The sequence below is a fragment of the Myotis lucifugus genome, unplaced genomic scaffold (genome assembly GCF_000147115.1).
Source record: "Myotis lucifugus unplaced genomic scaffold, Myoluc2.0 scaffold_99, whole genome shotgun sequence".
NCBI lineage: Eukaryota > Metazoa > Chordata > Mammalia > Chiroptera > Vespertilionidae > Myotis > Myotis lucifugus.
The window spans coordinates 835,587-862,867 of record NW_005871147.1 but is presented as its reverse complement, the minus strand read 5'-3'; the positions used below and the strand labels follow the sequence as shown (position 1 = coordinate 862,867).

Sequence of the window (27,281 nt, the reverse complement as noted above, 5' to 3'; positions counted from 1 at the left end):
CAGTTCCTCATGTGGTGACCCCCAACCATAACATGATTTTTGTTGCTACTTCATAACTGTAATTTTGCTACCGTTATGAATCGTCATGTAAATATCTGATATGCAAGATGTATTTTCATTGTTACAAATTGAACATAATTAAAGCATAGTGATTAATCACAAAAACAATATGTAATTATATATGTGTTTTCTGATGGTCTTAGGCGACCCCTGTGAAAGGGTCGTTCGACCCCCAGGTTGAGAACCGCTGTCTTAAGGGATCCAGGAAGAAATGGCAGCTGGGAGGCAAAGAGGTTTTTTTCCCCCCTGCTGCCTGGTTCGAGGAAAATGTTGAGAATTCAAGTTCCACCAAGTTAGAGGGGCTTAGTTATTGCCTAAAGTTTTCCTTTGAAACTCCAGAAGGGCCTCACCTATGATTAAACCGAAGGCTAAGAGACACACCCTAAGACTAAAGGCAAAACCCAAACAACCCCACCCTCGCAAAGCCTAAAACCAAGCCTCTGCACTGCAGGATCCAGGTGATTCACCCGTAATTGAACTGCATGCCCGAACAAAGCAACATTCTTTTTAGGAAGATAAATCCAGGCTCCCTGGAATATGTCATCCACAAGGTTCCATATGGAATTTAACAGTCCAGACTCCTTACAACATTATTTACAATGTCCAGTTTATAATAAAAATTACCAGACATGCAGGCAGCAGGGAAAAGTGACCCATGATCAAGAGAAAAAATAGGCGCAAATAATCCAGAGGCTGAACAAAAGATCAGATAATGATAAATGTCGTCAAGAGAATTACAGTCCAGGGACGTGCTAGAGTAACTGTGTGGACACTTCCAAGTAGGAGGTCATAGAGGGCTTCTCGAAAGATGTGGCTTTTTTTTGAAATGTGAAATGCCAAGCAGAGGACAACAGTGCAAAGGCTCTGAGGCAGGACAGTGAGGCCTGTTCCAGGAAGGGCGAGGAGGTCAGTGTGACTTGCGCCGGGGGAGCAGTTTCATCTGATATCGGTCTGGTAGGCAGGACCAGACCATGTAGGATCTTGAGGCTCAGAGTAAAGAGTTTGACTTGTATTTGAAGAATGCTGAGTTGCCTTTCAAAGGACTTTAAGCAGGGGCTTGAGAGGTTGGGTATGGGGGGCAGCGAGTGGTTTGGGGACTTTTTAGATGGGAGGAAAGGATGGAGCCAATGGGGCAGAGCAAGACAATGACTCCGGGCTGGAACACTTGGGCGGAAAACCACGCTTCTGTCAAGGCTGGGGTAAAGGTGTCGATGTGCTGTGTGCTGTGAGTGCCTCCACCTCTCCCGTAAAATCTTCACTTGCCGGTGGAGGTGGGTTTGCTTTTGGGGGTGTGGCGGAGGGCTGAGATCCAGCTCCAGGCTCCTGGTTAATGTCTGTAGGTAGCTCTGGCCAGCAGGGGCCAGCCAGGAGAGCCCTGTGATGGCTTCACGTCCTGCCTTTCTTTCTAGAGCCCAACGTCTTCCTCATCTTCAGCTACGGCCTGGAGGGCTGCCTGGAGGCCCAGGGCGGGCAAGTCAGGGTCTCCCCGCACTGCAGTAGCAGTCTCCCTGCCCAGCGCTGGAAGTGGGTCTCCCGGAACCGGCTCTTCAACCTGGGTACCATGCAGTGCCTGGGCACAGGCTGGCCGGGCACCAACACCACAGCTTCCCTGGGCATGTACGAATGTGACCGGGAGGCAATGAATCTTCGCTGGCACTGCCGCACGCTGGGTGACCAGCTGAACCTGCTCCTGGGCGGCCGAGCTGGCAACACGTCGAAGGCTGGCACCCCGGAGCGTGGCGACCAGACCCGCAGTGGCCAGTGGTCCATCTATGGCAGCGAAGAGGATCTCTGTGCTCGGCCCTACTACGGTGAGAGGCTGCTAGCAGCCGAGCGTCGGGGGGACTGGGGCCCCGAGGGACACACTCCCGGGTGACGAGGCCTTTTCCTCTGTAGACCTTCGGCAGTCACATCTTTAATTGTAAACATTTCCCATTTATTGGGAGACATTTTCGAGTAAGAAAATGAACTTCAAAGCAACTAATTTACTTTTTTAAAAAATTACAAAATTAATTTACACACATGTAAAGACCTCAATCAGTACAAAAGTGTATCATGTAAAATTTCCTACCCTAGGCCTACTCTCTAGTCCAGTGATGGCGAACCTATGACACGCGTGTCAGAGGTGACACGCGAACTCATTTTTTTGGTTGATTTTTCTTTGTTAAATGGCATTTAAATATATAAAATAAATGTCAAAAATACAAGTCTTTGTTTTACTATGGTTGCAAACATCAAAAAATTTCTATATGTGACACGGCACCAGAGTTAAGTTAGGGTTTTTCAAAATGCTGACACGCCGAGCTCAAAAGGTTCGCCATCACTGCTCTAGGGAGACCCCAGGGTAACCCCCAGAGGGCAGCTCCATCCTGGGGGGTCCTTTTCCTGGAAGCCACCCTGAGTGGAACCTGGGGAGGAGGGGTGCACAGTGGAGCCCCCAGGCCAGGGACCTGAGTAGGGCTTCCTTCAGGCCCAGACCTCTGTGGGTGACTTGCAGACCCCCTCAGCCAGCTGGAGAGTGGACGGCCCTATCAGGGGCATTGGCGGACCCCTCCCCAGCCCTGTGGGATGGGCAGCAGGACCTCTCCCAGGCTCCTGGGACCATCTGGTGGAAGAGGGAGCCTTAAAGCCATTGTCTGCTGTCACTGCCCTTCCCCGCTCTGCTGACCCCTGCCCACTCCTGGCTCCCTGGGTGATAGGGGGTGGGAGCCTCAGGGGTCCCGATGCCAAGGCCCGGCTCCCCTCCTTGCAGAGGTCTACACCATCCAGGGGAACTCCCACGGGAAACCCTGCACCATCCCCTTCAAGTATGACAACCAGTGGTTCCACGGCTGCACCAGCACGGGCCGCGAGGACGGGCACCTGTGGTGCGCCACCACCCAGGACTACGGCAAGGACGAGCGCTGGGGCTTCTGCCCCATCAAGAGTGAGAGCAGGGCGGCAGGGCGGGAGGCTGGCTGAGGGTGCGGGCGGCAGGACTTTCGGGACTGGGGTGAGAAGCAGCCCCTCCTCGCAGCGTGGAGCAGCCTGTGCGGGGTCTGCACTCCGTGAGGGACCCCCGTGTAGGCCCTGACGCCCAGGGCTGGGGAGGAACCCATGTCCGGCTGTCACGGTGGCAGGTAATGACTGTGAGACCTTCTGGGACAAGGACCAGCTGACCGACAGCTGCTACCAGTTTAACTTCCAGTCCACGCTGTCATGGAGGGAGGCCTGGGCCAGCTGTGAGCAGCAAGGGGCGGATCTGCTGAGCATCACCGAGATCCACGAGCAGACCTACATCAATGGTGAGGCGGTGGGCAGCCTGGGGCGGGCTGGCTGACTGGGGTCTGACCCACCTGGGACAGGGCAGGATGCCAGGACCCTGAGACCTGCTCCTACCTCTGGAGAACCCTGAGCCCTTCCTTCCTTCCTTCCTTCCTCCTCCTCCTCCTCCTCCTCTTCCTCCTCCTCCTTCTTCTTCCTTCCTTCCTTCCTTCCTTCCTTCCTTCCTTCCTTCCTTCCTTCCTTCCTTCCTTCCTTCCTTCCTTCTTTCTTTCTTTCTTTCTTTTTTTCTTTCTTTCTTTCTTTCTTTCTTCTTCTTCTTCTTCTTCTTCTTCTTCTTCTTCTTCTTCTTCTTCTTCTTCTTCTTCTTTCTTCTTCTTCTTCTTCTTCTTCTTCTTCTTCTTCTTCTTCTTCTTCTTCTTCTTCTTTCTCTCTCTCTCTCTCTCTCTCTCTCTCTCTCTCTCTCTCTCTCTTTTCTTCTTGTTAATGCTCACCCGAGGATATTTTTCCACTGATTTTTAGGGAGAGTGGAAGAGAGAGGGAAAGACAGAGAGAAACACTGATGTGAGAGAAAACACATCAATTGGTTGCCTCCTGCATGAGCCCGGACCAGAGCTTGGTCCAGAGAGGAGCCTGAAACTGAGGTACATGCCCTTGTTGACTGGAATTGAACCCGGGACCCTTTGGTCCGCAGGCCGATGCTCTATCTACTGAGCCAAACCGGCTAGGGCATCCCTTTCTGCCTGCGGGGGTAAGGGTGGTGGTGGGGGCAGGGGGGAAGAGTAGGAGGGCCGAGGATGGGCGACCTGCTTCTCATTGTCACCGTCTTGCTGTCAGGGCTCCTCACTGGCTATAGTTCCACACTGTGGATTGGCCTTAATGATCTGGACACCAGTGGAGGCTGGCAGTGGTCGGACAACTCACCCCTCAAGTACCTCAACTGGGAGAGTGGTGAGGCATGGGGTTTGGGGTACAGGGTGGCCTGGGGACCCCACAGGCACTGTCTCCTATTTATTCCTCAGAGTGGGGCTGGGAGGGGGCAGATTTCCCCTACCCCCTGGAAGGGCCCCACTACCCATGCAATGGGTTTGTGTGAATTAGGAACGAATGCTCAGGGCATAGGGCCTGGGCAGTGGACTGGATTTCAGCCCCCTCTACCCAGTGCACAGCAGCCTGGCCAGGGATGCCGGGTGGGGCTGGTACCAGTTGCTGAGTAGAACTCAGGACATGTGGGCCCAGGTGAGAAAGCAGTGAGGCCCTGCGGTGCCCGGTTAGGGAGGGCTGAGCGCAGTGCTGGGCATCTGCAGCTGGCTCATGCTTCCGAGGGAGCAGGAGGTTCGGAGGAGGGCTCCAGGGGCAGGGGTGTGAGTCTCTCTCCTGGGGTGCTGGCACCCTGCCCTCCCCACAGATCAGCCGGACAACCCAAGCGAGGAGAACTGTGGAGTCATCCGCACGGAGTCCTCCGGAGGCTGGCAGAACCGCGACTGCAGCATCGCGCTGCCCTACGTGTGCAAGAAGAAGCTCAACGCCCCAGCCCAGCCCGAGCCTCCCGGTGAGACTTGGTCCCGGTGCAGGTGGGGGTGGGAAGTGGGGGTGGGGCTCATCATGGCCACAGCCACAGCCGGCCCAGTCTCAAAGCACAAGGTGACTCCCTGTTCTTTTTCAAATATATTTTCATTGATTTCAGAGAGGAAGGGAGAGGGAGAGAGAGAGAGAAACGTCAGTGACGAGAGAGAATCATTGATTGGCTGCCTCCTGCACGCCCCACACTGGGGATCGAGTCCGCAATCCGGGCATGTGCCCTTGACTGGAATCGAACCTGGGACCCTTCAGTCCGCAGGCCGACGTGCTACACTGAGCAAAACCAGCTAGGGCCTCCTGTTCTTATTTAACAGTTCAGCTAAAGTCGGAACAAATTGGAAAGTGCCATTCATTCACTCATCCGGGGATTTGTTAAGAATTGTGTTCCATGCTGGTATTACTCATCTGGTCCTTGTGGAGGTCACAGTCTGTTGGAGGTGACAGACATCTCATCGCACAACTGGAATATCCTGAGCTACGTGCTGTTATAAAAACACGTGCGATGATGTCGGAGGAGAAGAAATGCCTAGACAAGGAAGGAAACTTCTGAAAGTTGGGGAGGGTTTCAAGGACGTCACATTTGATTGGGGCCTTGCAAGTTGAGTGTCAGCTTAAAGAGCCATAAAGAGGCGTGAGGGAAGGGCATTCTTGGGAGAGGGAACCGCATGAGCAGCGGTGTGGAGGCATGGAAGTACACGGAAGTTTTAAGGTTGGGGAGTGGTCTGGTTGGAGTATAACTACTGACAGCAGGGTCCTGAGCCCAGCAGCATAGCTCGTCACCTGGGAGCTCGTCGTAAAGGCGGGGTCTCGGGCCCTGCCCCAGATTAATTCGACCAGGACCTGCATTTCACAAGACCCGTACCTGCGAGTCATGCGCATGTACAGTTTGAGCAGCACTGGCTCAGAGAGCGTGGCGGAGAGAGCGGTTCAGAAAGGCAGGTTGCAGCCAGTCAGTCCCTGAAGGGTCTTGGCTGTTGGGCGAAGTTTGGGTGGGGCCAGGTAGGCAGTGGGAGCCTTTGCAGGCTTCTAAGCCAGGGAGTGTCTTGCTGACATATGTGATTCATAGAGCTCGCTCCAGGGGCCTCAAGGAGGAGCTCCCAAGGGAGCGCGCATGTCCATAGGTGGCGGGAGGCATTTGTCAGCGGAGGTTGGAGGGGCTCCTGCAGGAATCCAGTGACCCTGGGAATGGTGAAGAGGGAATTTACAGCAAAACCAGAAAGAAAAAAACCCCCCACAAACTCACTAAAAGTAAAGAACTTACAGAGTGAAAGTTCTGCTTCTGACCATTAAAATGTTGCCCAAGACTGACTGATTCGGGGCTGTCAGCTCCGGCTTTCTCGCTTCAAAGGCTTACAACCTGGCACCCCACCTCTAGCTGGAGGGAGCCTGGAGCAGGCACCAATTCCAGGTCCTCCAGAAGCTCCTCTTTGAAGGAAGGAGGACCCCTATGGGCAGGCCTAGCCCCTCGGTGGTCCCCCTAGATCTGGCCTCTCACCAAATTCTCTGTCCCCTGGGTGTCCCTGGCATGGCCCCTGTGGCGAGTCATCTCACAAACCTGCAGATATGTCTATGGCTTTGGCCTTCCTCTTTCACCCCAGCCCACTTCTCTCTGCCTGAGGCATTTTTCTAGGCAGTTTTTCTTCTGCCTTCCCAGTCTCATCACTCAAAGCATGCCGGGCAACGTCATGCCCCTGAAGCATCCACATTTCCTGAGCTCCCTTCCTCCTACACCCCAAAGCAGGCGCCTGGGGTCTGAACACCCACTAACCGCTGGTTCTGTCTGGGGCAGCAGACTTGGGTCTTTGCTCCGTGGCCAACAGAGATGATTGACAGGTCCCTAGCCCGGGAGCGATCGCTCTGGCTCTCAGCCCTGCCACTTTGCTGGGTCTCCAGGAAATGGGATGGCTGGACCCTGGAGCGGCTCCCAGAATGGAGTGCATCCCAGAGTCCCAGCTTTGGGCGGTGCTTCGAGTGGGCACATGCTTTCCTGCCCAGCCAGGCAGAATCCTGCCCAAGCCTGACATTGCGGGTGGTTTGGTAAAATCTTATTTTCTTTTGCCCAAGTCCAAGCCACGGCTTGTTTGTCTCAGCTGCCCTTGGACCCCATTCCCCAGAGGGTGAACCTGAAATGCAAGGAGGTGGGGGCGAGGAAGGGACCAGCTAGTCTGTCAGCCCTGGGGAGCAGGGAGAAGAGTGGGGGGATTAGCAGGTGGAGAAGTTCCAGCCAGGGACGTCAGCCAGTCAGCGGGTGACTTCACCTGCCGCCTACCTGGTGGGGCCCTATTTCCTTAGTCCCTTCATCCTGGACCACCAGGGACAGCACGGAGCCCACGCTCAGTAGACGTTATCTGGGATAGTGACATTGGTTTCGTTTACTGAGCAAGGTGGACAGGAGCTACGTTTGAACCTTGTAGCAGGAAACTCTACTACAGAAGAGGAAACAGGCTCCCGGGGCTGGTCTGTCCTGAATCCCTGCCCATCTCTCTCTCAGAGCCCCAGTTTGAGGGGCCGGTTTGAGGGGCCGTCCTGTCTTGAGTGGAATCCGCCACCACCTCCCGGGGCTCTGCCTCTGGGCCTCCAGCGGCCCTGGAGGATTTTATCTCTTCATCAGCATTCAGACCTGTCCTGGCGGGAAGGGCTGATGTGAGATAGGTTTGGGGAGGCAATGAGGTTGGGGCCAGGCCCAGTGGGTCAGTGCCTAGGCTGGGCGGCTGGATGGCTGAGCAGCGGCCTTGTGGGTCTCTGCAGATGTGTGGGCCAACGTGAAGGTGGAGTGTGAGCCCAGCTGGCAGCCCTTCCAGGGCCACTGCTACCGCCTGCAAGCTGAGAAGCGCAGCTGGCAGGAGTCCAAGAAGGCGTGTCTGCGGGGCGGAGGCGACCTGCTCAGCATCCACAGCATGGCCGAGCTGGAGTTCATCACCAAGCAGATCAAGCAAGGTGAGGGGCTGCTCGCCCACCGCCCGTCTGGGGTGGAGGACAGGGCCTCCCGATGCCCATCCGGTCCTGCCCGGGAGGCTCAGGGACGGCCCCTTCCTCCCCTGCTGGTGGCTGAGGCTGACCTCTCATGTCCTCTCTCTCCTCCCGCCGGCTGCACCCCCAGAGGTGGAGGAGCTGTGGATTGGCCTCAACGATTTGAAACTGCAGATGAATTTTGAGTGGTCCGACGGGAGCATTGTGAGCTTCACCCACTGGCACCCCTTTGAGCCTAACAACTTCCGGGACAGCCTGGAGGACTGTGTCACCATTTGGGGGCCGGTGAGAACCCCTTCTCCCTATCACAGGGCCCCAAATACTCACCAGCCTTCTGATGCTACCCCAGTCCTATTGGTACTGCTTGGTACCCTACCCCATGGCCTCTCAGAAGCCCCGTCTTCCCCACCAACCCTTCCACATGGGAGATCGCCAGTGTTTGACCCCCTCTCCTTCCCCCAACTAGCTGGGTCACTTTGGGCAAGTTACTTAACCTCTGTGTACCTCTGTTTCCTCATCCGTCAATGGAACACTGATGGTGCCAACCTCAGGGGGTCATTGGGAGGGTGAAAGGAGTTAATTCTCATGAAACCTTAGGCTGCCGCTGTTGTCGCCGGCAGGTGGCATCAGAGGCCACGTTATGGGACATGCTCCACAGGCCAGGGTGCTCTGTGCAGGGTCCTATCCCATCATGAACGTAGGGGGCGATGACTGTTTGCCATGGCTCTGCCTCAGAGGCGGATGGGCAGATGGAGGAATTGATGCAAGGCTTCAAGCAGAGATAAGAGACCCTTTAAAAAGGGACAATGCCATAGAGATGGACTACCCACTCCAGGGACAGATAGGACACACTCTGGTGAGATACCACAAACCACTGCTTTTCAGAGAGAGTTGGAAGGGAGGACGGGAGGGGAGGGAGGGAGAGAGAGAGAAAAAACAACATCGATGTGAGAGAGACACATCAACTGGTTGCCTCCTGAACACATACCAACCAAGGGTGGGAGCAAACCCAAAACCCAAATATGTGTCCTTGACCGGGAATTGAACCCGAGGTCCTTCAGTATGTGGGCTGTCGCTCTAACCATTTAGCAACACTGGCCAGGACTAGAGGGTGCTATTTTAAAATTTATAAACATGCCCAGCTGGTGTTGCTCAGTGGTTGAGCATTGACCTATGAACCAGGAGGTCACGGTTCGATTCCTGGTCAGGGCACATGCCCAGGTTGCGGGTTTGATTCCCAATGGGGGTCTTGCAGGAGGCAGCCGATCAGTGAGTCTCATCTTTGATGTTTATATCTCTCCCTCTCCCTTCCACTCTGAAATCAATAAAAAAATATATTTTTAAAAAATTTATAAACAATTATCTGTTGAGAGTCTACTACGTGCCAGGCATTCCCCTGGGGGCTGGGGTACACAGCACCTCTGCCCTCAGGATGGAGCTAAAGGCAGACGCACAGCCCGTGGGGAGGCTGAGGACTGAATTCCTGGTCAGTGCCATCATCTGAGGTCCGGGTCTGGGCGCACAGTCTGCTCAGCCTGGCTCTGCAGGTACTGGCTGGACACCTTGCAGAACTGGGAATCTCATCTGTCTGTCCTGCCATCCATTCCACCAACAGGCTCAGCCGTGTTTATGAAATGGGCTATAAATAATCTCAAGGGGCGCCTCTTCACACTAGACAGTGCTTGTCAGTGTTGTAAGGCAGTTGCACATCAACTCTGTCTGCTCTCATCTGCCCCGTGAGGCTTATCCAACTAATCCTACTTTCCCTGTTTTATAGCCTGGAACACAGAGAGGTCAAGCCTCTTGCTCAGAATCACACAGCAAGCAGAGGCAGGGTCGGGTCTAGAAACCTGGTTTGTGAAGGGCTCGGGAGATTTGGGGGAGGAGGGCTGAGACTCCCTCTCATCCTGTGTCCCCAGGAAGGTCGCTGGAATGACAGTCCCTGTAACCAATCCTTGCCGTCCATCTGCAAGAAAGCGGGCCAGCTGAGCCAAGAGACCACCGAGGAGGACCACGGCTGCCGGAAGGTGAGGGTGCTTCTGGATCTGGGTCCTGGTGGCCAGCAGAGGGGCTCTCGGGAGAGGGCTCCCGGGAGAAGGGGGGGCGGGAATCTTGCAGCCTCCCGCTGTGTCCGCCCTTCCTGGGCACACCCTGCTTCCCGCTCTCCAAATTGCCCCTCACCAGGAGGAGTGGTGTTGGGTGGGGCGGGGCTGTGGGGGGAAGCAGAGCTCCCCACCCACATTCCTGAACCTCTTCTCCAGGAGGAAGCCACCTCCCAGAGAACAGGAGGTGGCAGTAGGCACCCCTAGTCTGACCAGTCTTTTTTTTTTTTTTTTACGTTCAGTTTTGGTCCATGTTTCTCCTTCTTCTTCTTCCTTCTTCCTTCTTCCTTCTTCCTTCTTCCTTCTTCCTTCCTCCTTCCTCCTTCCTCCTTCCTCCTTCTCCTTCTTCTTCTTCTTTTAATGTTTATTGATTCTAGAGAGAGAGGAAAGGAGAGGGATAGAGAGATAAAAACATGGGCGAGAGAGAAACATCCATCGGCTGCCTCCTGCATACTCCCTTATTGGGGATCGAGCCAACAACCTGGGCATGTGCCCTGACTGGGAATTAAAACAGTGGCCTCCTGGTTCATAGGTCGAACTTCAACCACTGAGCCACACCGGCTGGGCATGGCCAGTCTTCACCTGAGTGGAGGCTGCCGGGGTGAGCCCGTGTCCTCTGAGCTCACGCCATCTGACATAAGTGGGTGCCTGTCTGTCTGTCTTCTCTGGAGGAATGAGGCCACTGTGGGGTCTCCCTCCTTGTGCTCCAAGCCCCAGGGGCTACCAGATGTTCAGGGAGGGAGGGGAATAAGTGAGTGGGGGAGTGAGTGTAAGGATGAGGGTGAGAGTGAGTGATCCACTCATCTCCCTCCTCCAGCCCCCCAAGTTCCCCTCCGGCCCCAGCCGAGCAGGGGTGTGAGTGGTGTAGGTATTTGTGGGGAGGTTGCTCAGAAAGGACACTTTGTGGTGTTTTGGCCCCGACATCCCCATCTGCTAAGGCCACGGTCCTACCAGCCCTTTGCCGGTGTGGTTCTTTGTTTTCCTTTGGATTAAGCCCCATTACCGCACCCCACCTGCACCCACACTCTTCCCCAGGGTGGAACAGGAAACACCAACAGGCACGACCTCCAGTGGGGATGGGGGAGGGAACGGACAGGCCCGGCTGAAGAGTCTGGGGGACCAGCATGGTCGGGGAATGGTCTAGGGCCGTGGTCGGCAAACTGGCCCCTTGAGTGTGGCTCTTCCACAAAATACCACGTGCGGGCGCGCACGTACAGTGCGATTGAAACTTCGTGGCCCATGCGCAGAAGTCAGTATTTTGTTGAAGAGCCGGTATTTTGTGGAAGAGCCACACTCAAGGGGCCAAAGAGCCGCATGTGGCTCGTGAGCCGCGGTTTGCTGACCACTGGTCTGGGGACTCTGGCCTGGCCTGGGTGAGGTGGCAGTGGGGGGAAGAGGAATTACTACTAACTGCCCTGCACCAGGGCTGGCCTAGAATGTATGTGTTGCGCTAATTAGCCTGGTTAACACTCTGAGAGAGCCAGGGGTCTTAGCCCAGCCCTTCTGGGCATATGGGATTCTCCCCCCGCCCCCCCCCCATACATACACATGCGCACAGTGAGCACACGCTCACCCCCACACACCAGGTTCTCTTCTGCCCTGCCTCCTGCCCAGAGGGCCGCATCTCTCTCCCAACCTCGAGCCCACCCCCCGGCCAGGTTTCCCACTTCAGGGCCTGCTGGCGGCAAGGGCCCTGGCAGGCATTTGGAGTCATCGTAGCAGGAGCAGGGCTATGGTGAGGACAGGCCAGCCTCTGTGGAGTGGGTTCAAGTCCGGGCTTTACCTTGTAGTGTCTGTATAAAATCAAGTCACTTAATTTCTCTGAGCCTCAGTTCCTCATCTGAAAGGCAGGAGCAGGGAGCCCCTCAGGGTGGCTCAAGGGGGGAGGGGTCTGTGGGATGTGGGGACCAGGTGGGCATCTACTCAGGAGCCGTGGCCTTTCTCCCATCGCTCTGCGACCCCTCGCTGAGGGTCTGTCTCCCCTCCCACCCCCAGGCCAGTCACAGCCTCCACGTCCTCCAGCTTTTCCAGGCCCCGGAGGATCACCCCGCCCCCTCCATGTCCTGGCTGCTCTCCCAGCCTTTTGGCTCTGGTTTCTCAGCCAACTGGCCGTTTTCCCACTGCTTCTCCTGGTTTACATGTTCGAGAGGAGTCTGATGGGCCACTTATCTTTCTGGGCCCGGCCACAGGCGGGTCATGGGCTGCCTCCGACCAGCCATCCTTGGGCCCTGCCTCCTCCCCTGGCCTGGCAGCTGTGAGTAATGGTGGAAGGAGGAGTGTGGAGTGACAGGCACAGAATACAGCGCAGGAAGGGCCGTCTCTGCTGTCAGACAGGTCCCTCTGTCCTGTGCCCCGGCCTACAGCACATCCCATGATGCCGCTGGCACCCCCTGCCCCAGGATTTATGGGGGAGAGAGGAGTGTCCTCCCCACAGACACCCCTCTTTTGCCCACTCTCTCGAGCCAGGGTTGGAAGTGGCACAGCCCATCCTGCTACTGGCTGGGAGAGGACCAAGTGACCTACAGTGAGGCCCGGCGCCTGTGCACTGACCAGGGCGCTCAGCTGGTCACCATCACCAACAGGTACAGCAGGGGGTGGGTGCCCAGACCAGCCTGCACCTATGTCTTGGCCTCATCTGGCTCCTCCATCAAACAGGGTGGTAGCACAGAAGGATCTGAGTCCTTCGGGCCCCAACTGGCTCCAGGGCCTTTTTCTAATATTGTCACAAGGAGGACTCCTGATTATTCAGCAACTCCGGTGTGGGGTGGGTCTGGGCAGGGGCACAAACAGGTATAGGTGTGGGCTGGATGCCCAAGAGAGGCCTTGGCTGTGTCTAATTTTCTCTACACGCTTCTCAGCCAGGCACAGAGGGCAGCTGGGCTGCTGTGTGTTAGCTGCAGGGTCCCCTGGGGTCCCCACTTCCCTAACCGAGTTACTAATCGGACACAGCACCTTAGCTCCAGGAGCGGGGCCTCTGGCTTGGGGCCCGGGAGTGGAGGGGGAGCCCAGGCCTGACCCCTTGACCAGCCACTTTACCGCAGATTCGAGCAGGCCTTCGTCAGCAGCCTCATCTACAATTGGGACGGCGAGTACTTCTGGACCGCCCTGCAGGACCTTAACAGCACCGGCTCCTTCCGCTGGCTCAGTGGGGATGAGGTCATGTACACCCACTGGAACCGGGACCAGCCTGGTGAGCCCCGCCTCCACGGCACTCAGTCAGCCTCTTTCTCTGACTTCCGAGGGGCGCCTGTCCTGCCGGGACCCAGACCAGGGCTTCCCAGTGCACTGATCATTCACGCAGTGAGGGGAAGCCGCTAGGAGAACAGGGTCTGTCGCCAAACCACCCGTCTCAGACCCTGACTCTGCTGTTTATTGGCTGCACATCTTTGAGCCTCAGTTTTCTCACCTGGGAAATGGAGATACTGGTGCTTTCCTCATGGGATTGATGTGAGGCTTAAATGATTCGTATATGTAAAGCACTTAGACTAGTGGGCACAATATAAGTGCTTGCTATTATTATTACCACTTCACATGCATTATCTTTTTTAACCCTTGTAATAACCTGCTGAGGTAGATGGTGAAACAAGTTCAGAGAGGTTAAGCAACTTGCCTAAGAGCTCACAGGAGTAAACACAGAGTTAGGACTCTACCCCCATTCCCTTCCACCTGGGCCCAACCTCACAGACTGTATCCCTGCAGAGATGGCCACGCTGCTGGTGGTGTCCCTCAGGGATGAGGGAGAGCCGAGGCATGGCTCCTCCTCAGCATACAGGTGTCCCTTCTCTCTCCTGCAGGGTACAGCCGCGGGGGCTGCGTGGCCCTGGCCACGGGCAGCGCCATGGGGCTGTGGGAGGTGAAGAACTGCACCACGTTCTGGGCTCGTTACATCTGCCGGCAGAGCCTGGGCACACCAGTGACGCCCGAGCTGCCTGGGCCAGACCCCACACCCAGCCTTACTGGTTCCTGTCCCCAGGGCTGGGCCTCAGACCCCAAACTTCGGCACTGCTATAAGGTAGGTAGCCCTTAGGCATGAGGGGAGGGAGAGAAGGAAGAGCAAAGAGGCAGCTCACCTTGGGGGTAGGTGGGTTCCCAGTGGGACCCAGCCACGATCCATACGATAGCTCCGAAAACACTTTTCCCCACATCGGACCACAGACAGAGAGCATTTCTGGTAGAACTCTTGTCAGTGGGATCTGAGACCTGGCACATAGTAGGTGCTCAGTAAACGTTTGAGGAATTGATGAGACCATACAGATCATTGGTTTCAGAGGTTTCCAGAGTGGCCAGGCTAGAGAGCTTGACAAATAGAAAATCTTCAGCCCTGGCTGGTGTTGCTCAGTGGCTAGTGTTGGCCCGAACACTGAAGGGTCGTGAGTTTGATTCCAGGTCAAGGGCACTTACCTGGGTTGCAGGTTTGATCCCTGGCCCCCACTTGAGCCCATATAGGAGGCAACCAATCGATGTGTCTCTCTCATATCTCTCTCTCTCTCTCTCTCTCTCTCTCCCCCCTCCCCCCCTCCCTTCCACTCTCTCTAAAAAACAGTGGGAAAAATATCCTCGGGAGAGGATTAACAAAAAAGAAATCCTATAAATTAAAAGCCTAATATGCTAAGTGTCCGGTCGTCTGGTCGGCCATTCAACCAATCAAAGCATAATATGCTACTGATATGCTAAGGCTCCCTACGACGTGCACTGACCACCAGGGGGCAGATGCTCTGACGAGTAGGTTAGTTTGCTGCTGGGGTCCGGCCGATTGGGACTGAGCAAGACGGGACAGACACACCCTGGAGCCCTCCCACGGTCCCTCCCCAGCTGGCCAACCTCCCGCATCCCTCCCCAGCCCCAATTGTGCACCGGTGGGGTCCCTTGGCCTGGCCTGTGCCCTCTCACAATCCAGGCTGAGGGACCCTCCCCCCCGCCGCCCCCACTGTGTGCACAGATTTCATGCACCAGGCCTCTAGTTTTTTTTTAATAAAATAAAATCTTCAGGTTGTCTTTATAGAAATTGGGATTCACTAGGTAGGGATGGGGCCTGATAGTTTGTATTTTTAAACCCCATGGTTTTGGGAGCCACTGATGTAGTCCACGATCTTTTATCTGAAGTCCAGGGAGGTGAAGGGACTTGCCCATAGCAAGTGCTCTGCTGGGGTGAGAGCCCAGATCTCCCTCTGGTTAGGGGGACTGGGCAGTGACGTGTTCCAGGAGCTGCTTGTCAGCTCCCTCCTCTGGGGCTCATGCCCTGATGAGCAGGTTTGTCTAAACTGGCCTGAAACCCTGTCCAGTGAGGCCCCAGCCCCCTCCCCACTGCTGCCATGGGAGGGCAGGTGTCCCCTGGGGAGGTGGGCCAGTGGGGACAGCTTGGACAGCTTGGACAGCTGAACTCTGCTCCTGCAGGTGTTCAGCTCAGAGCGGCTGCAGGACAAGAAGAGATGGGCCCAGGCCCAGGGCGCCTGCCAGGAGTTGGGGGCCCAGCTGCTGAGCCTGGCCAGCTATGAGGAGGAGCACTTTGTGGCCAACATGCTCAACAAGATCTTCGGGTACTGAGCCTGGGGTGGTGGCCGGCGTGCCTGTGTGTGTGACTCTGGTTTTGCAGGGCAGGGTGAAGGCTGCTCCAGGGAGGCCTGTGTGAGGGCTCGGAGTGACCTGTGTATCTGTTCCTGGTGCCAGGACCATCTGTCCCCCTCGACGGGCCCTGGTGTCCCTGGAATCGGAGGCCTGGTGTTGCCCACCAGTGTCTCAGTGCCAGCAACACCCGCCTCCCCAGACTCACAAACTTTTACTCAAGTAACTGCCCTCCCTCACCCTCCTCCATTGCAAAACCTTGTTCAAGCTGATCCAAGTTGAGTGTCCCCCCACCCTACACCGTCCCATAGTGACACACACTCCTCAACAAAAAGCGTTTCCTGAAAGTCAGGAGGAGAACGGCTACAAAAGTGAGCATTTGCCCAGGGAGGTCCCCCAGGCCCTCATCTCTGTCCTGTGGGCTCTGGCATCCTATGACACACACAGCACCTGTAAGCCCCTCAGCACCGGGAACAATCCCTGAGGTCCAGGGCTGTCCTCGCAGCAGACGTCACGATGACATTATTTCACTAGTAATTATAATAGCTCATATTTATCGCTTCTCACCCGACACCAGGTACTGTGCTAAACATTCACTCCTCCCAGCAATCCTGGGAAGTAGATACTATCATTGGCCCTGTGGGTTGGTCACCGAGCTGGTCCATGGGTGAACCAGGCCTAGAATCCAGATTTACCTGCTTCTAGAGCCCCAGGTCTGTCCATCCACCCACTTCCTAAACTCCCTCCAGTGGAAACCTTCAGTCTTGTTGGCAGAGCAAACCCCACCCAAAGGGCAGCCAGGGAAGGGAGCCAGACCACCCACCGCCCCATGAGCTGGGCGCGGGGTCCAGTGTCGGCCCCCCTTTCCCCAGGAGGGTGAAGCCTAGATGGAGAGGCCCCAGGCCCTCGGGACTAACCAGCCCAGAGCTGCCAGGGGCAGGGGGTTGATTGGCACTTACTTCTCTCCCACCAATCTCTTCTGTCCCAACCCCTGGGCTGTGCTGAAGTGAATCTGAGCCCGAGATCCACGAGCAGCACTGGTTCTGGATCGGCCTGAACCGTCGGGACCCCAGTGGGGGCCAGAGCTGGCGCTGGAGCGATGGCCTTGGGGTAAGGGGGGGGGGGGTCGGTCCTGATGGGGTGGGCGGGGCCTGGTGGTGGGCGTGGTCTGTTGGCGGGGCGGGGCCTGGAGAGGGGTGAGATTTGTCAGAGGTTAGGTCTCTACCTTGGGCTGGAGGGAAGGTAAAGGAAAGGGCCGGTGGGGGCGTGCAGCCCAGGTTGGGGGTTCCCAGCTCAGTCCAGGTCTCTTGTTCGTCTGTTCTGGGGACGGGGGCAGCTTGCGCCTCGTGCCTCAGGACCCTCTCCCACTCTGACCCCCGTCTGCAGTTCTCTTATCACAATTTTGACCGGAGCCGGCACGACGATGACGACATCCGGGGCTGTGCGGTGCTCGACCTGGCCTCCCTGCAGTGGGTGGCCTTGCAGTGCGAGACGCAGCTGGACTGGATCTGCAAGATCCCTCGAGGTGGAGTGGGTGGCTCTGGGGGCCTGGGCATGGGGCGCAGGGCGGCAGCCCGGGGATCAGGGGAGGGTCTCCTTTTCCTGCAGCGTCTCTGTCCACGTTGTTCCCTGCAGGCTCGGAAGTGCGGGAGCCGGACGGCAGCCCTCAAGGTGAGGCCCCCCTGTGCACCCCCACCTCGCCCCCCCAGAGCAGTCCAGAAAGGGGAAGGGGCATCACCTCCAGGGTAGGGCCTGGCTGGGACAGAATGAAGAGAGTTACGGGTTCCGGCCAAGAGATAGGGCACCCTCAGCTCCATTGGTCTGGGTCTGCTGGACTCCCAGGCCCGCCTGCCCTGGCTTTGCCCTGGCTCTGCCCTGGACCCACCTTGTCCTCCAAGGCCTGGCAGGCAGCTCCAGCCGGGCCACCACTCCCACGCTGGCATTGCCCCTGCAGGCCGGCGGGAATGGCTGCGTTTCCAGGAGGCCGAGTACAAGTTCTTCGAGCACCACTCCACGTGGACTCAGGCCCAGCGCATCTGTACATGGTTCCGTGCTGAGCTGGCCTCCGTGCACAGCCAGGATGAGCTGGACTTCCTGGGACACAGCCTGCAGAAGGTGGGCATGCGAGAGAGCAGGGGGAGAAGCGGGCACACAAGCGGGCAGAGCTAGCAGCCGAAGAGGCCCTGCAACTCTAACTTGCCCACCCGGCTTCCTTAGTTCTCCCGGGGCCAGGAGCAACACTGGTGGATCGGCCTGCACAGCTCAGAGAGCGATGGGCGCTTCAGGTAGGGGGCAGGTGGATGGAGGGCGGGGCAGGGCAGCAGGTGTGGGAGAGGGCACTTGCATGGATGGCTAGCCTCGGCCCCAGGCTGGAGGTAGGGACGCTGCACCACACAGACACGGATAGGCCGGGGTCTGAATTTAGATCTGCCCCTCGATGGCTGTGTGACCTCGAGCAAGTGGCTTAACCTTTCTGGGCCTCACTGTTCTCATCTGAATATGAAAAGAATGAGGTATTAGAAATAAGGTATGTGAAGTCCTGAGCACAGCATCCAGCACATTGTTGGGCACGAAATCATGGCAGCTGGAGTCACTCGTGAATAAAGCCCCCTCAGGACTTGGGCAAGAACATAATGATGGGCCAGAAGGGGCCTCATCCTAGGCAGGGCCCACCTACATACGAAGGGCCCGGAGCACACAGGTATCAGCCTTGGAGCCCTGCCCTGGGATTCTTAGATGACTTATCTAGTGAGAGAAATCAGTGCCCCAGGAGGCACCGGGTCCTTTGGTCCCCAGCTGCACTGAGCACTGTAGTCCCACTTCTCAGCCTATAGATGAGCTCCTAAAACGTGGGTCCTGCCCCAGCCCCTCTTCCATGGCCTTCATTGTTGCATACGGGGGAGGGGAGGCCTGGGCCAGTGCTGGAGTCACCCCTGCGTGGTGCCATTGCAGGTGGACAGATGGTTCCATTATAAACTTCATCTCCTGGGCACCTGGCAAACCTCGGCCCATCGGCAAGGATAAGAAGTGTGTGTACATGACTGCCAGCCGAGGTGAGGGCGAGGTGGGGCAGAGAGGGTGCGGAAGCTGAGGAGAGGGTCGATGTTGGGGGCAGTAAGGTGAGCCTGTGCAGGGGTCATCAGTCTCTTATCTTCTTTGCTCCCACAACTCAAGAAGGGCTAACCAGAGAGGGGAGGGCCTGTCCTCATGGTTCCGCCGCCAGGGAACTTGAGTGCAGAGTTGGGCACAGGGACCTGAGCCCCAGCTCGGCCTCCTCAGGGCATGAGAGGAGGGTGCTGCCAGCCCTGAGTTGGGGGAGGGGTGACTGTTCTCTCCTCCCCTTTTTGCAGAGGACTGGGGGGACCAGAGGTGCCTGACAGCCTTGCCCTATGTCTGCAAACGCAGCAACAAAACCAGAGAGACACAGCCCCTCGACCTGCCACCCACCGTCCGGGGGGGCTGCCCCTCTGGCTGGAGCCAGTTCCTCAACAAGGTAGGAGGTTGCGGGGGTGGACAACACAGGGAGTCGGGAGAGGACATGGACATGAGAAGCCCTAGCCTCAGGAGTCCTGGCCCTTGGCAACATCAACATCATGGCCTCTTGCCAGCGCCCACCAACCTCTCCTGGGCCCCCCGGCCAGGGCTAGACTCCTTGGAAAATGACTCATGTAGTAGCACCTCCTGGTCGTCCAAATCGTTTGGTGAGTTTTGTAGATCAGCAGTCGTTAAACTTTTTTTTTTTTTATTAAAGACTTTTTATTGATTTTTACTGAGAGAGTGAGAGAGAGAGAAACATCGATGTGGGAGCAAAACACTGATCGACTACCTCCTACACACTTTCAGTGGTGACCAAGCCCACAACCCAGGCATGTGCCCTCACTGGGAATTGAACCATTCACCCCTCAGTGCACAGGTTGATGCCCAACCAACTGAGCCACACGGGCCAGGGCTCGTTAAACGTTTTGATCTATTAGGAAAACAAAATACTGAACATAAAGTGTGTGTGTACATTATATATATGTGTGTGTGTGTCTACAAAAGATATATATTTACCTCCATGCGAATATGACTAATATATATATGAAAATATGCATGAGAACAAAACCATACGAAGCATAAGCTAAAGATTTAAATACAGTATTTTTAAGTTTTTAACTTTTCCTGTCTTAGTTCTTAGTAGTATGAAAAAATTGTGCTCACTCAAAAATCATCAATCATAATCACTATTATGTGGCTGAATGTTCCTCATTTAAAAACATCTTGGTCCGACACTTTGTGATTCATGACTCACAGGTCTTGTTTGAAGTTCAGATTATTTCCAAACATGATTTTAATGGTTGTTGCTGATTAAAAAGTTGCTTCACAAAAGACAAGTAGATGGAAGTGAAAGATGTTCATCCATCACTGGCTGAGCTTTCTGAGCAATTTTCTCCATTTTTCAGTCCTTCTACCCCTATTAAACAATCTGCCTCATAAACTAACCAGAAAACCTGATCAAGTAGTTTTTGTTTGTTTTTAATTTTTTAAAATATATTTTTATTGATTTCAGAGAGGAACGGAGAGAGAGAGAGAGAGAGATAGAAACATCAATGATGAGAGAGAATCATTGACTGGCTGCCTACTGCAGGCCCCCTACTGGGGATCGAACCTACATCCCCGGGCATGTGCCTGATCAGGAATCGAACCTGTGACCTCCTGGTTCATGGGTTGATGCTCACACTGGCTGGGCTTTTTTTTTTTTTTTTTTAATTGTTGACAATTAGATGTCCCCCACCCCCGCTTTTGCTCCCCTCCACCCAGCCCGCTACCCACCCCAGGCCTTCAGTGCACTATTGTCTGTGTCCATGGGCAATGCATATAAGCATAGAAGTTCTTTGGTTAATCTCTCCCTGCTCCCCCATCCCCCTTCCCTCTGAGATCTGTCAGTCTGTTTCATGCTTCCATGCCTCTGGACCTATTTTGTTCATCACTTTATTTTTGTTTATTCGATTCCACATAGAAGTGAGATCATGTGATAGTTGTCATTCTCTAACTGGCTTATTTCGCTTAGTATAATAATCTCAAAATACTCCCTTTAGAGTGAATTTCTTTCTAAAAGTGGTTCTGTTTGCACACTGGGCTGATCGGTCAGACCTGATTAGACCGTCATTGTTTTTACTAGTGGCTAAAGGGAGCTGATCACAGGAAGAGAAGGTCACCATTTCCTTCTTGTTTGCGCTGGCACCATTAGCACAAGCTTCAGCCCACGCTTCTTTGCATGATATCGTAAGACCACTTGGCCTGACTGTGAGGATTAGATCAGGTCACCTTAGATAATATAACCCGTAATTCTTTGTCGTACGTTGGAGTACAGCCAGACTTTTAGTATCATGGAGCTCTTCCTCTCAGAATACTCAAGCAAATATTATTCCTCTTCTATTAAAAAAAAAAAAAGTAAGGCATGTGAATTATTAAGACTTTGGAAAATACAGAAAGAAAATAAAACTCACCCACACTCTCCAGAGATAACCACCATCAGTATTTGTTACTCCCCTTCCTGCCTTCCCACGTTCATATTAAGTAACGCAGTTTCGTGGCCAGCTTCCCCCCCCCCCCCCCCCGGGGTGGATTTGAGCATTTTCCCATGTCATTAAATTTTTCCAAAAATTATTCTCATAGCTTCTTCCACCTCATATGAAACAATATATCTTACATACATTCTTTCTCGATCGCACCGCCTCTGAGCAGAAAATGACTGTAAATCATTAATTTTCGAAGACATAGTCTTCACTTGATGAAGATTTCCCACACGGGGGGTTCCTTTAACCTTATGGAAGCAAGGCGGGTGGGAACAGAGAAGCATGACATGGCAAGAGCTAGAAGCTGCCACCTCACAAAGGTCATTCAAAAACACAGATAAAAGTATCCCGTGGATAATGTATGTTCGAAGGGCAAGGTAACAGATTTCAGACGACGCTTCCGAAGGCGTTGAGCAAAAAGCGAGACGGCGCTGCCCATCCTCCCGGTGCTTGGCCGGGTGCTGTTCTCACGGGCAGTGGAGCGTCGGTGGCCTGAAGAAGTCCTCCCACTCAAACCTCCTCAGGGTGTGGGCAAGTGCAAGTGATCTGCTGTGCCAGGTTCAGAGGGGGCTCAGGCCTTGTTCCAGGAGACCCCAGGGTCCTGGTTCTGAGCGCCCCCGAAGCCTCCCCAGGGCCCACGGCTGAGGGGTACATGGTGGAGTTTCTGGGCTGGTGGGACGGGGAGGTGGGGCTGGACGTCACGCCTCCCCTTCCTCCCCCAGTGTTTCCGAATCCAGGGCCAGGACCCCCAGGACCGGGTGAAGTGGTCAGAGGCACAGTTCTCCTGCGAGCAGCAAGAGGCCCAGCTGCTCACCATTGCGAACCCCTTAGAGCAAGGTAGGGCCAGCCCCGGGGGAGCCCCCAGTGTCCTCTGACACAGTCCCCAGAAATGGCGAGTGCAGAGCGAGCAGGGGGCTGCCCTGTCGCTCACAACGCTCTCTTCTGGGGGGCTGTAGCCTTCGTCACAGCCAGCCTGTTCAATGTGACCTTTGACCTTTGGATTGGCCTCCATGCCTCGCAGAAGGACTTCCAGTGGGTGGAGCCAGGGCCTCTACTGTACGCCAACTGGGCGCCAGGGGAGCCCTCTGGCCCGAACCCTGCTCCCAGCGGCAACATACCGGTGAGGGAGCCGTCCCCACTCTCCTTGGCCACCACCCCCTGCCCCGCCGCCCTAGCTTGCCTTCACTCCCCGGGTCCCCCCTCTTCCAGCTCTTTGCTGATAGTGCCTTTTGGGGGCAGTGGCACAAGGTGGAGGCAGCTGCTGGGGCTCCCCTGAGCAGCTCCTTCCCCCCAGACCAGCTGTGCGGTGGTGCTGCACAGCCCCTCCTCCCACTTCACTGGCCGCTGGGATGATCGGAGCTGCACGGAGGAGACACACGGCTTCATCTGCCAGAAGGACACGGGTACGTGGGACCAGTGACCTTGGAAACCCCGGCACTGGGCCGGCCGCTCTGGGCCATGCCGGGAGGAATGAAGCAGGGCTCCTGCCCTCACCCCCAGAGTCTCGTATCTGCTGGGGAAGCAGATGGGCAGGAAGGCCCAGTGCCAATCAGAGGGAAAGGCAGGTCTCGGGAGGAAGGTTGGGGGAATGAAAGGCTGACCGGGAAAAACCAGACCCCAGGCATCCGTGGTGTCGAGCACCCTGAGGTCTGTCTGAGGCGCCTGCAGCTCCATGCGTGGGTTCCTCTGCCCTGGGTTCTGGGGTAGGGACAGGTGAAGGCTCTAACTTGCTCCCCGGCTTATTAGCAAGAATATGTCATGAATCATAACCGTGACCAACACTCACTGTGCCCAGTGGAGACCTGGTCTCTGCCTGAGACCGGGGGCTTCCCCAGCCTCATGCCTGGGAATGGGGTGAGGGAGGCAGAGCCCGGCCTGAGCCCCGTCTCCTCTCCCTGTAGACCCCTTGCTGAGCCCGTCCCCAGCAGCATCACCCCCTGCCCCGGGCACTGAGCTCTCCTACCTCAACGGCACCTTCCGGCTGCTGCAGAAGCCACTGCGCTGGCATGACGCCCTCCTGCTGTGTGAGAGCTACAACACCAGCCTGGCACACGTGCTGGAGCCCTACACCCAGGCCTTCCTCACACAGGCCGCCCGAGGGCTGCGCGCACCGCTCTGGATCGGGCTGGCCAGTGAAGAGGTCAGCTACCCCAACCCCCCCGATTTCCCTCCTCTCCCTTCCGAACCCCCTGCCTTCCCTGCCCCCACCTCCTTGGCTGGTCCCCTTCCTCCCACCCTGATGGCCGCCTCCTGCCCAGGGCTCCCGGCGGTACTCCTGGGTCTCGGAGGAGCCACTGAGCTACGTGGGCTGGCAGGACAGGGAGCCCCAACATATAGGGGGCTGCGCCTACGTGGATGTGGATGGGGCCTGGCGCACGGCCAGCTGTGAAGCCAAGTTGCAGGGGGCTGTGTGTGGAGTTCACCGTGGTGAGTGCCCACCCGCGAGGGTGGAGGCGTGGGTAGGGCGTGGGCCGTCTGGGGAGGACTCGGGGCCACTTCCTCAATCCTGCACCCCCACAGGGCCCCCTCCCCGAAGAATAAACTACCACGGCAGCTGCCCCCAGGACCTGGCCGAGTCTTCGTGGATTCCCTTCCGGGACCACTGTTACTCCTTCCACTTGGAGCTGAAGCTGGGCCACAAGGAGGCGCTGCAGCACTGCCAGCGAGGTGGGCAGGGCAGGCGAGAGCCCCTGGGTCTTCCCAGTGGTGACCCCTCTCGTGGACACTCAGACCCCATGAACGCAGTCTCCAGGCTACACTCTTCCCCTAGGCACTCACACAGAAGTGCCCGTCGCGTTCCCATAGACCAGTGGTTCTCAACCTTCTGGCCCTTTATTTTTTTAAATTTTTTTTCAATCTTTAATTTCTTTATTAAGGTATTATATATGTGACCTCATTCCCCCCATAAACACCGCCCCCCACTCATGCCCTCGCCCCCCTGTTGTCTGTGTCCATTGGTTGGGCTTATATGCATGCATACAAGTCCTTTGGTTGCCTTCTGGCCCTTTAAATACAGTTCCTCATGTTGTGACCCAACCATAAAATTATTTTCGTTGCTACTTCATAACTGTAATGTTGCTACTGTTATGAATCGTCATGTAAATATCTGATATGCAGGATGGTCTTAGGCGACCCCTGTGAAAGGGTTGTTCGACTGCCAAAGGGGTCGCTACCCACAGGTTGAGAACCGCTGCCATAGACAGACGGTAGGGGCCATTACATGTAGGCACCCCTCCCGGCTGCGCACACATGAATGCAGGGACCCCACACCATCCTCTCCTCAGCCTGCCAGAGAGGGGGCTGGGGGCTCGGGGGGCTCTGCTGCCCGGGGAGATGGGCCTGCCCTGACGTGGACCTCGCTTGTGTCCAGTGGGTGGGACGGTCCTGTCCATTCGGGATGAGATGGAGAACGTGTTTGTCTGGGAGCACCTGCAGAGTTCTGAGGACCAGAGTCGGGGCGCCTGGCTAGGCATGAACTTCAACCCCAAAGGTGGGTACCCTGTGTGGGGGGTGGGGAGGGGAGAGCTCTGGCCGTAGGGGAGGTGCCCTTCACTAGGGCATGGGGGGGTGAGGACTTGTGGGAGGGAGAATGGGTACTCGAACAGGCTTGCTCTCTCCCACCTGCTCCTGCTCTGCCTTGTCTGTCCTCCCCGCACCCCCTCAGTGCCTTCTCCCCCACAGGAGGCACCCTGGTCTGGCAGGACAACACCGTTGTGAACTACTCCAACTGGGGGCCCCCTGGCCTGGGCCCCAGCATGCTGAGCCACAACAGCTGCTACTGGATCCAGAGCAGCAGCGGGCAGTGGCGGCCCGGTGCCTGCACCAACATCACCATGGGCGTTGTCTGCAAGCTCCCTCGAGGTGAGCGCCCTGCCAGGCACGCAGCGCAGCCTCCTCCCACCCCCTCGAAGCTGGCAGGGGTGGGGCCAGGGGCCACTTCTCCTGCAGGAGACACAGCAGGGGAAGGCATGAACAGACAGGCCTGGGGCTGCGGGAGCCCTCCCCCGGGGTAAATTGGTCTGTAGGAAGGACTGGCTCTTCCCCAAGTTGCTAAGCTAGACAGCAAACCTGTCATTTTGTAGTGGTTAAGGGCATGGACAGGGCTCAAGCCCCGGGCAGACCACTTACCGACTCTGAGACCTTGGGCCAGTTACTTAAACTCTGTGGCCTCAGTTTCCTCTTATGTAAAACTAGAGGCCCGGTGCACGAAATCTGTGCGGGGGGGGGGGGTCCCCTCAGCTTTGCCTGCGCCCTGTTGCAGTCCGGCAGTCCAGGAGCCCTCAGGGGATGTCCCACTGACTGTCTGCCCCCTGGTGATCAGAGGGCACACTGGTCAACTGGTCGACTGTCTGCCCTCGGTGGTCCGTGCATGTCATAGTGAGTGGTTGAGTGGCCTTAGCATATCATTAGCATATTATGCTTTGATTGGTTGAACAGCCAACCGGATGACCCGACACTTAGCATATTAGGCTTTTATTATATAGGATGGGGATAGTAACAGAACCTACAAGATTAAATGAGCTAATGAAGTGTCAGCACTCAGCGGGCTCTATCTGGGTTTGTTTCTTCTTCTTCTGACTACTACTACTACTTCTACTAACTGCCCCCCCACCCTTCCCTGCAGCCCAGGAGAGCAGCTTCGCCCCATCAGGTGAGTGGAAGGCAGAGCTGAAACTCCCCCCCCCCCCCCAATCTGGGCGGCTGGCGGTGGAGCAGGGCTGCCCACCAGTGGCGGTGCTTCTTGACCGAGGGGGTGTCCGTCTTGCCACAGCAGCGCTCCCAGAGAACCCGGCGACCCTGGTGGTGGTGCTGATGGCAGTGTTGCTGCTCCTGGCCCTGGTGACCGCGGCCCTGATCCTCTACCGGAGGCGACAGAGTGTGGAGCGTGGGGCCTTCGAGGGTGCACGCTACAGCCGCAGCAGCGCCTCCGGCCCCGGCGAGGCCACGGAGAAGAACATTCTGGTGTCTGACATGGAAATGAACGAGCAGCAGGAGTAGAGCCAAGGGAGTGGGCAGGCCCCGGGCAGGAGGAGCTGGGTCCGCTGGGCCCCCCACCAGCTACCAGTGCAGATGGCCTATGGAGGGATGTCCTTGGGAGCTGCTGTTGGGGGCTGGGGCTGGGGCTGGGCAGAGCCTGGGCTGGTGGGGTCCCTCCCTCCCATGAGGGCTGGGCTGAGCCCTGGCTGAGTGCACGTGGTGTCTCCCTTTTTGGGGTCCTGAGGTCTAAGGTCTTGTCACCTGGGCTTGTGCCTCCATGGTAACCAGAGGCAGAATGGAAGCCTCTTTATCCCCAGCCCTCGCCCTCTCCCTCCCCCACCGCTGGGCCTGCTGACCCTCGCATTGCAGAGCCTGAGGAGCCTCCGCTGAGCCCTCAGCCAGCCTCTGTCGCTTCTCTCCTTCCCACCTGGCAGCCTCAGCTCTGAGCCCCTTGCCCCGGTCCCTCTCCCTGCTTCTCACCTGTCCCTTCCTTCTGAGCCAGGGTCCTGGGGTTTGGGGAGTCTTCTTGCTCTGAGTGGGGGTCAGTTTGAGGGGTCCGAGCATCCATCACTCCTGTGCCTGCTGGGGTGGCCTTGGGGTGTGGCAGGGGTGGCCTGGGTCTGGCTTGAGGACCAGAGCTCCGCTGTGGTGTCAGCTGGACTGGAGACAGGACCAGGGAGAGACGCTCCAACTCCTGGGGCGACTGGGCGAGGCTGGGGTGTCATCTCCTGCCGGTTGGGAGAGGGCTCTAAAAAGTCCCTGAAGAGTCCCCTGTGGGGACCAAAATAAGTTCCTCTAATGTTTCCAGCTCCTGGCTCTGGTTTGGAGAGAGAGGAGGGGTTGGCGGAGCCTGGGACGGCTCCAGGGGCGCCCTCTTGTGGGGCCCAGAGGAACAGCACCCTTGCTCCTGGAGTGGCCCATGCCGGGAGCCCACTCGGTGCCTTTCCAAGAGGCCGAACCCCAGCCCACAGCGGAGTGTGCGGCCAGTCCTGGTGCCACAGTGCGGGACAATGTGAACATGGACTCAAAAACATGGTCCTTTTTTTGTAGTTTTTTAATGTGCCTTTATTGTCAAAAAAGAAAAAGGAAAAAAGAAAAGCACACAAATAAAACACCTGTAAGAGGCTTGCGAGAGGGGCTCCTGCCTTGTCCTGTCGTGGGCCTTGTTCCTCATATCGCTTACGAGATAAATGGCATTCCTGAGCTGGCA

General features: G+C 56.5%; 1 protein-coding gene across 1 annotated transcript in view; it reads left to right on the top strand.

Annotated features, from left to right (window-relative positions):
• MRC2 (mannose receptor C type 2) overlaps positions 1 to 27,281 on the top strand; it is a 57,435-nt gene extending 30,154 nt beyond the window's left edge. Inside the window, exons 2-30 of the mRNA XM_006092176.3 lie at positions 1,470 to 1,871; positions 2,813 to 2,986; positions 3,180 to 3,344; positions 4,159 to 4,272; positions 4,730 to 4,873; positions 7,651 to 7,839; positions 8,003 to 8,157; positions 9,792 to 9,899; positions 12,441 to 12,556; positions 13,016 to 13,164; positions 13,769 to 13,986; positions 15,369 to 15,511; positions 16,544 to 16,646; positions 16,923 to 17,061; positions 17,172 to 17,207; positions 17,491 to 17,651; positions 17,754 to 17,821; positions 18,489 to 18,589; positions 18,887 to 19,029; positions 21,817 to 21,931; positions 22,051 to 22,214; positions 22,389 to 22,497; positions 22,996 to 23,234; positions 23,353 to 23,521; positions 23,615 to 23,761; positions 24,465 to 24,584; positions 24,776 to 24,955; positions 25,719 to 25,745; positions 25,866 to 27,281. Of these exons, the coding sequence (XP_006092238.1) occupies positions 1,622 to 1,871; positions 2,813 to 2,986; positions 3,180 to 3,344; positions 4,159 to 4,272; positions 4,730 to 4,873; positions 7,651 to 7,839; positions 8,003 to 8,157; positions 9,792 to 9,899; positions 12,441 to 12,556; positions 13,016 to 13,164; positions 13,769 to 13,986; positions 15,369 to 15,511; positions 16,544 to 16,646; positions 16,923 to 17,061; positions 17,172 to 17,207; positions 17,491 to 17,651; positions 17,754 to 17,821; positions 18,489 to 18,589; positions 18,887 to 19,029; positions 21,817 to 21,931; positions 22,051 to 22,214; positions 22,389 to 22,497; positions 22,996 to 23,234; positions 23,353 to 23,521; positions 23,615 to 23,761; positions 24,465 to 24,584; positions 24,776 to 24,955; positions 25,719 to 25,745; positions 25,866 to 26,092 (4,173 nt within the window). The 5' untranslated portion in view covers positions 1,470 to 1,621 and the 3' untranslated portion in view covers positions 26,093 to 27,281. The remainder of the gene's footprint in view (positions 1 to 1,469; positions 1,872 to 2,812; positions 2,987 to 3,179; positions 3,345 to 4,158; positions 4,273 to 4,729; positions 4,874 to 7,650; positions 7,840 to 8,002; positions 8,158 to 9,791; positions 9,900 to 12,440; positions 12,557 to 13,015; positions 13,165 to 13,768; positions 13,987 to 15,368; positions 15,512 to 16,543; positions 16,647 to 16,922; positions 17,062 to 17,171; positions 17,208 to 17,490; positions 17,652 to 17,753; positions 17,822 to 18,488; positions 18,590 to 18,886; positions 19,030 to 21,816; positions 21,932 to 22,050; positions 22,215 to 22,388; positions 22,498 to 22,995; positions 23,235 to 23,352; positions 23,522 to 23,614; positions 23,762 to 24,464; positions 24,585 to 24,775; positions 24,956 to 25,718; positions 25,746 to 25,865) is intronic.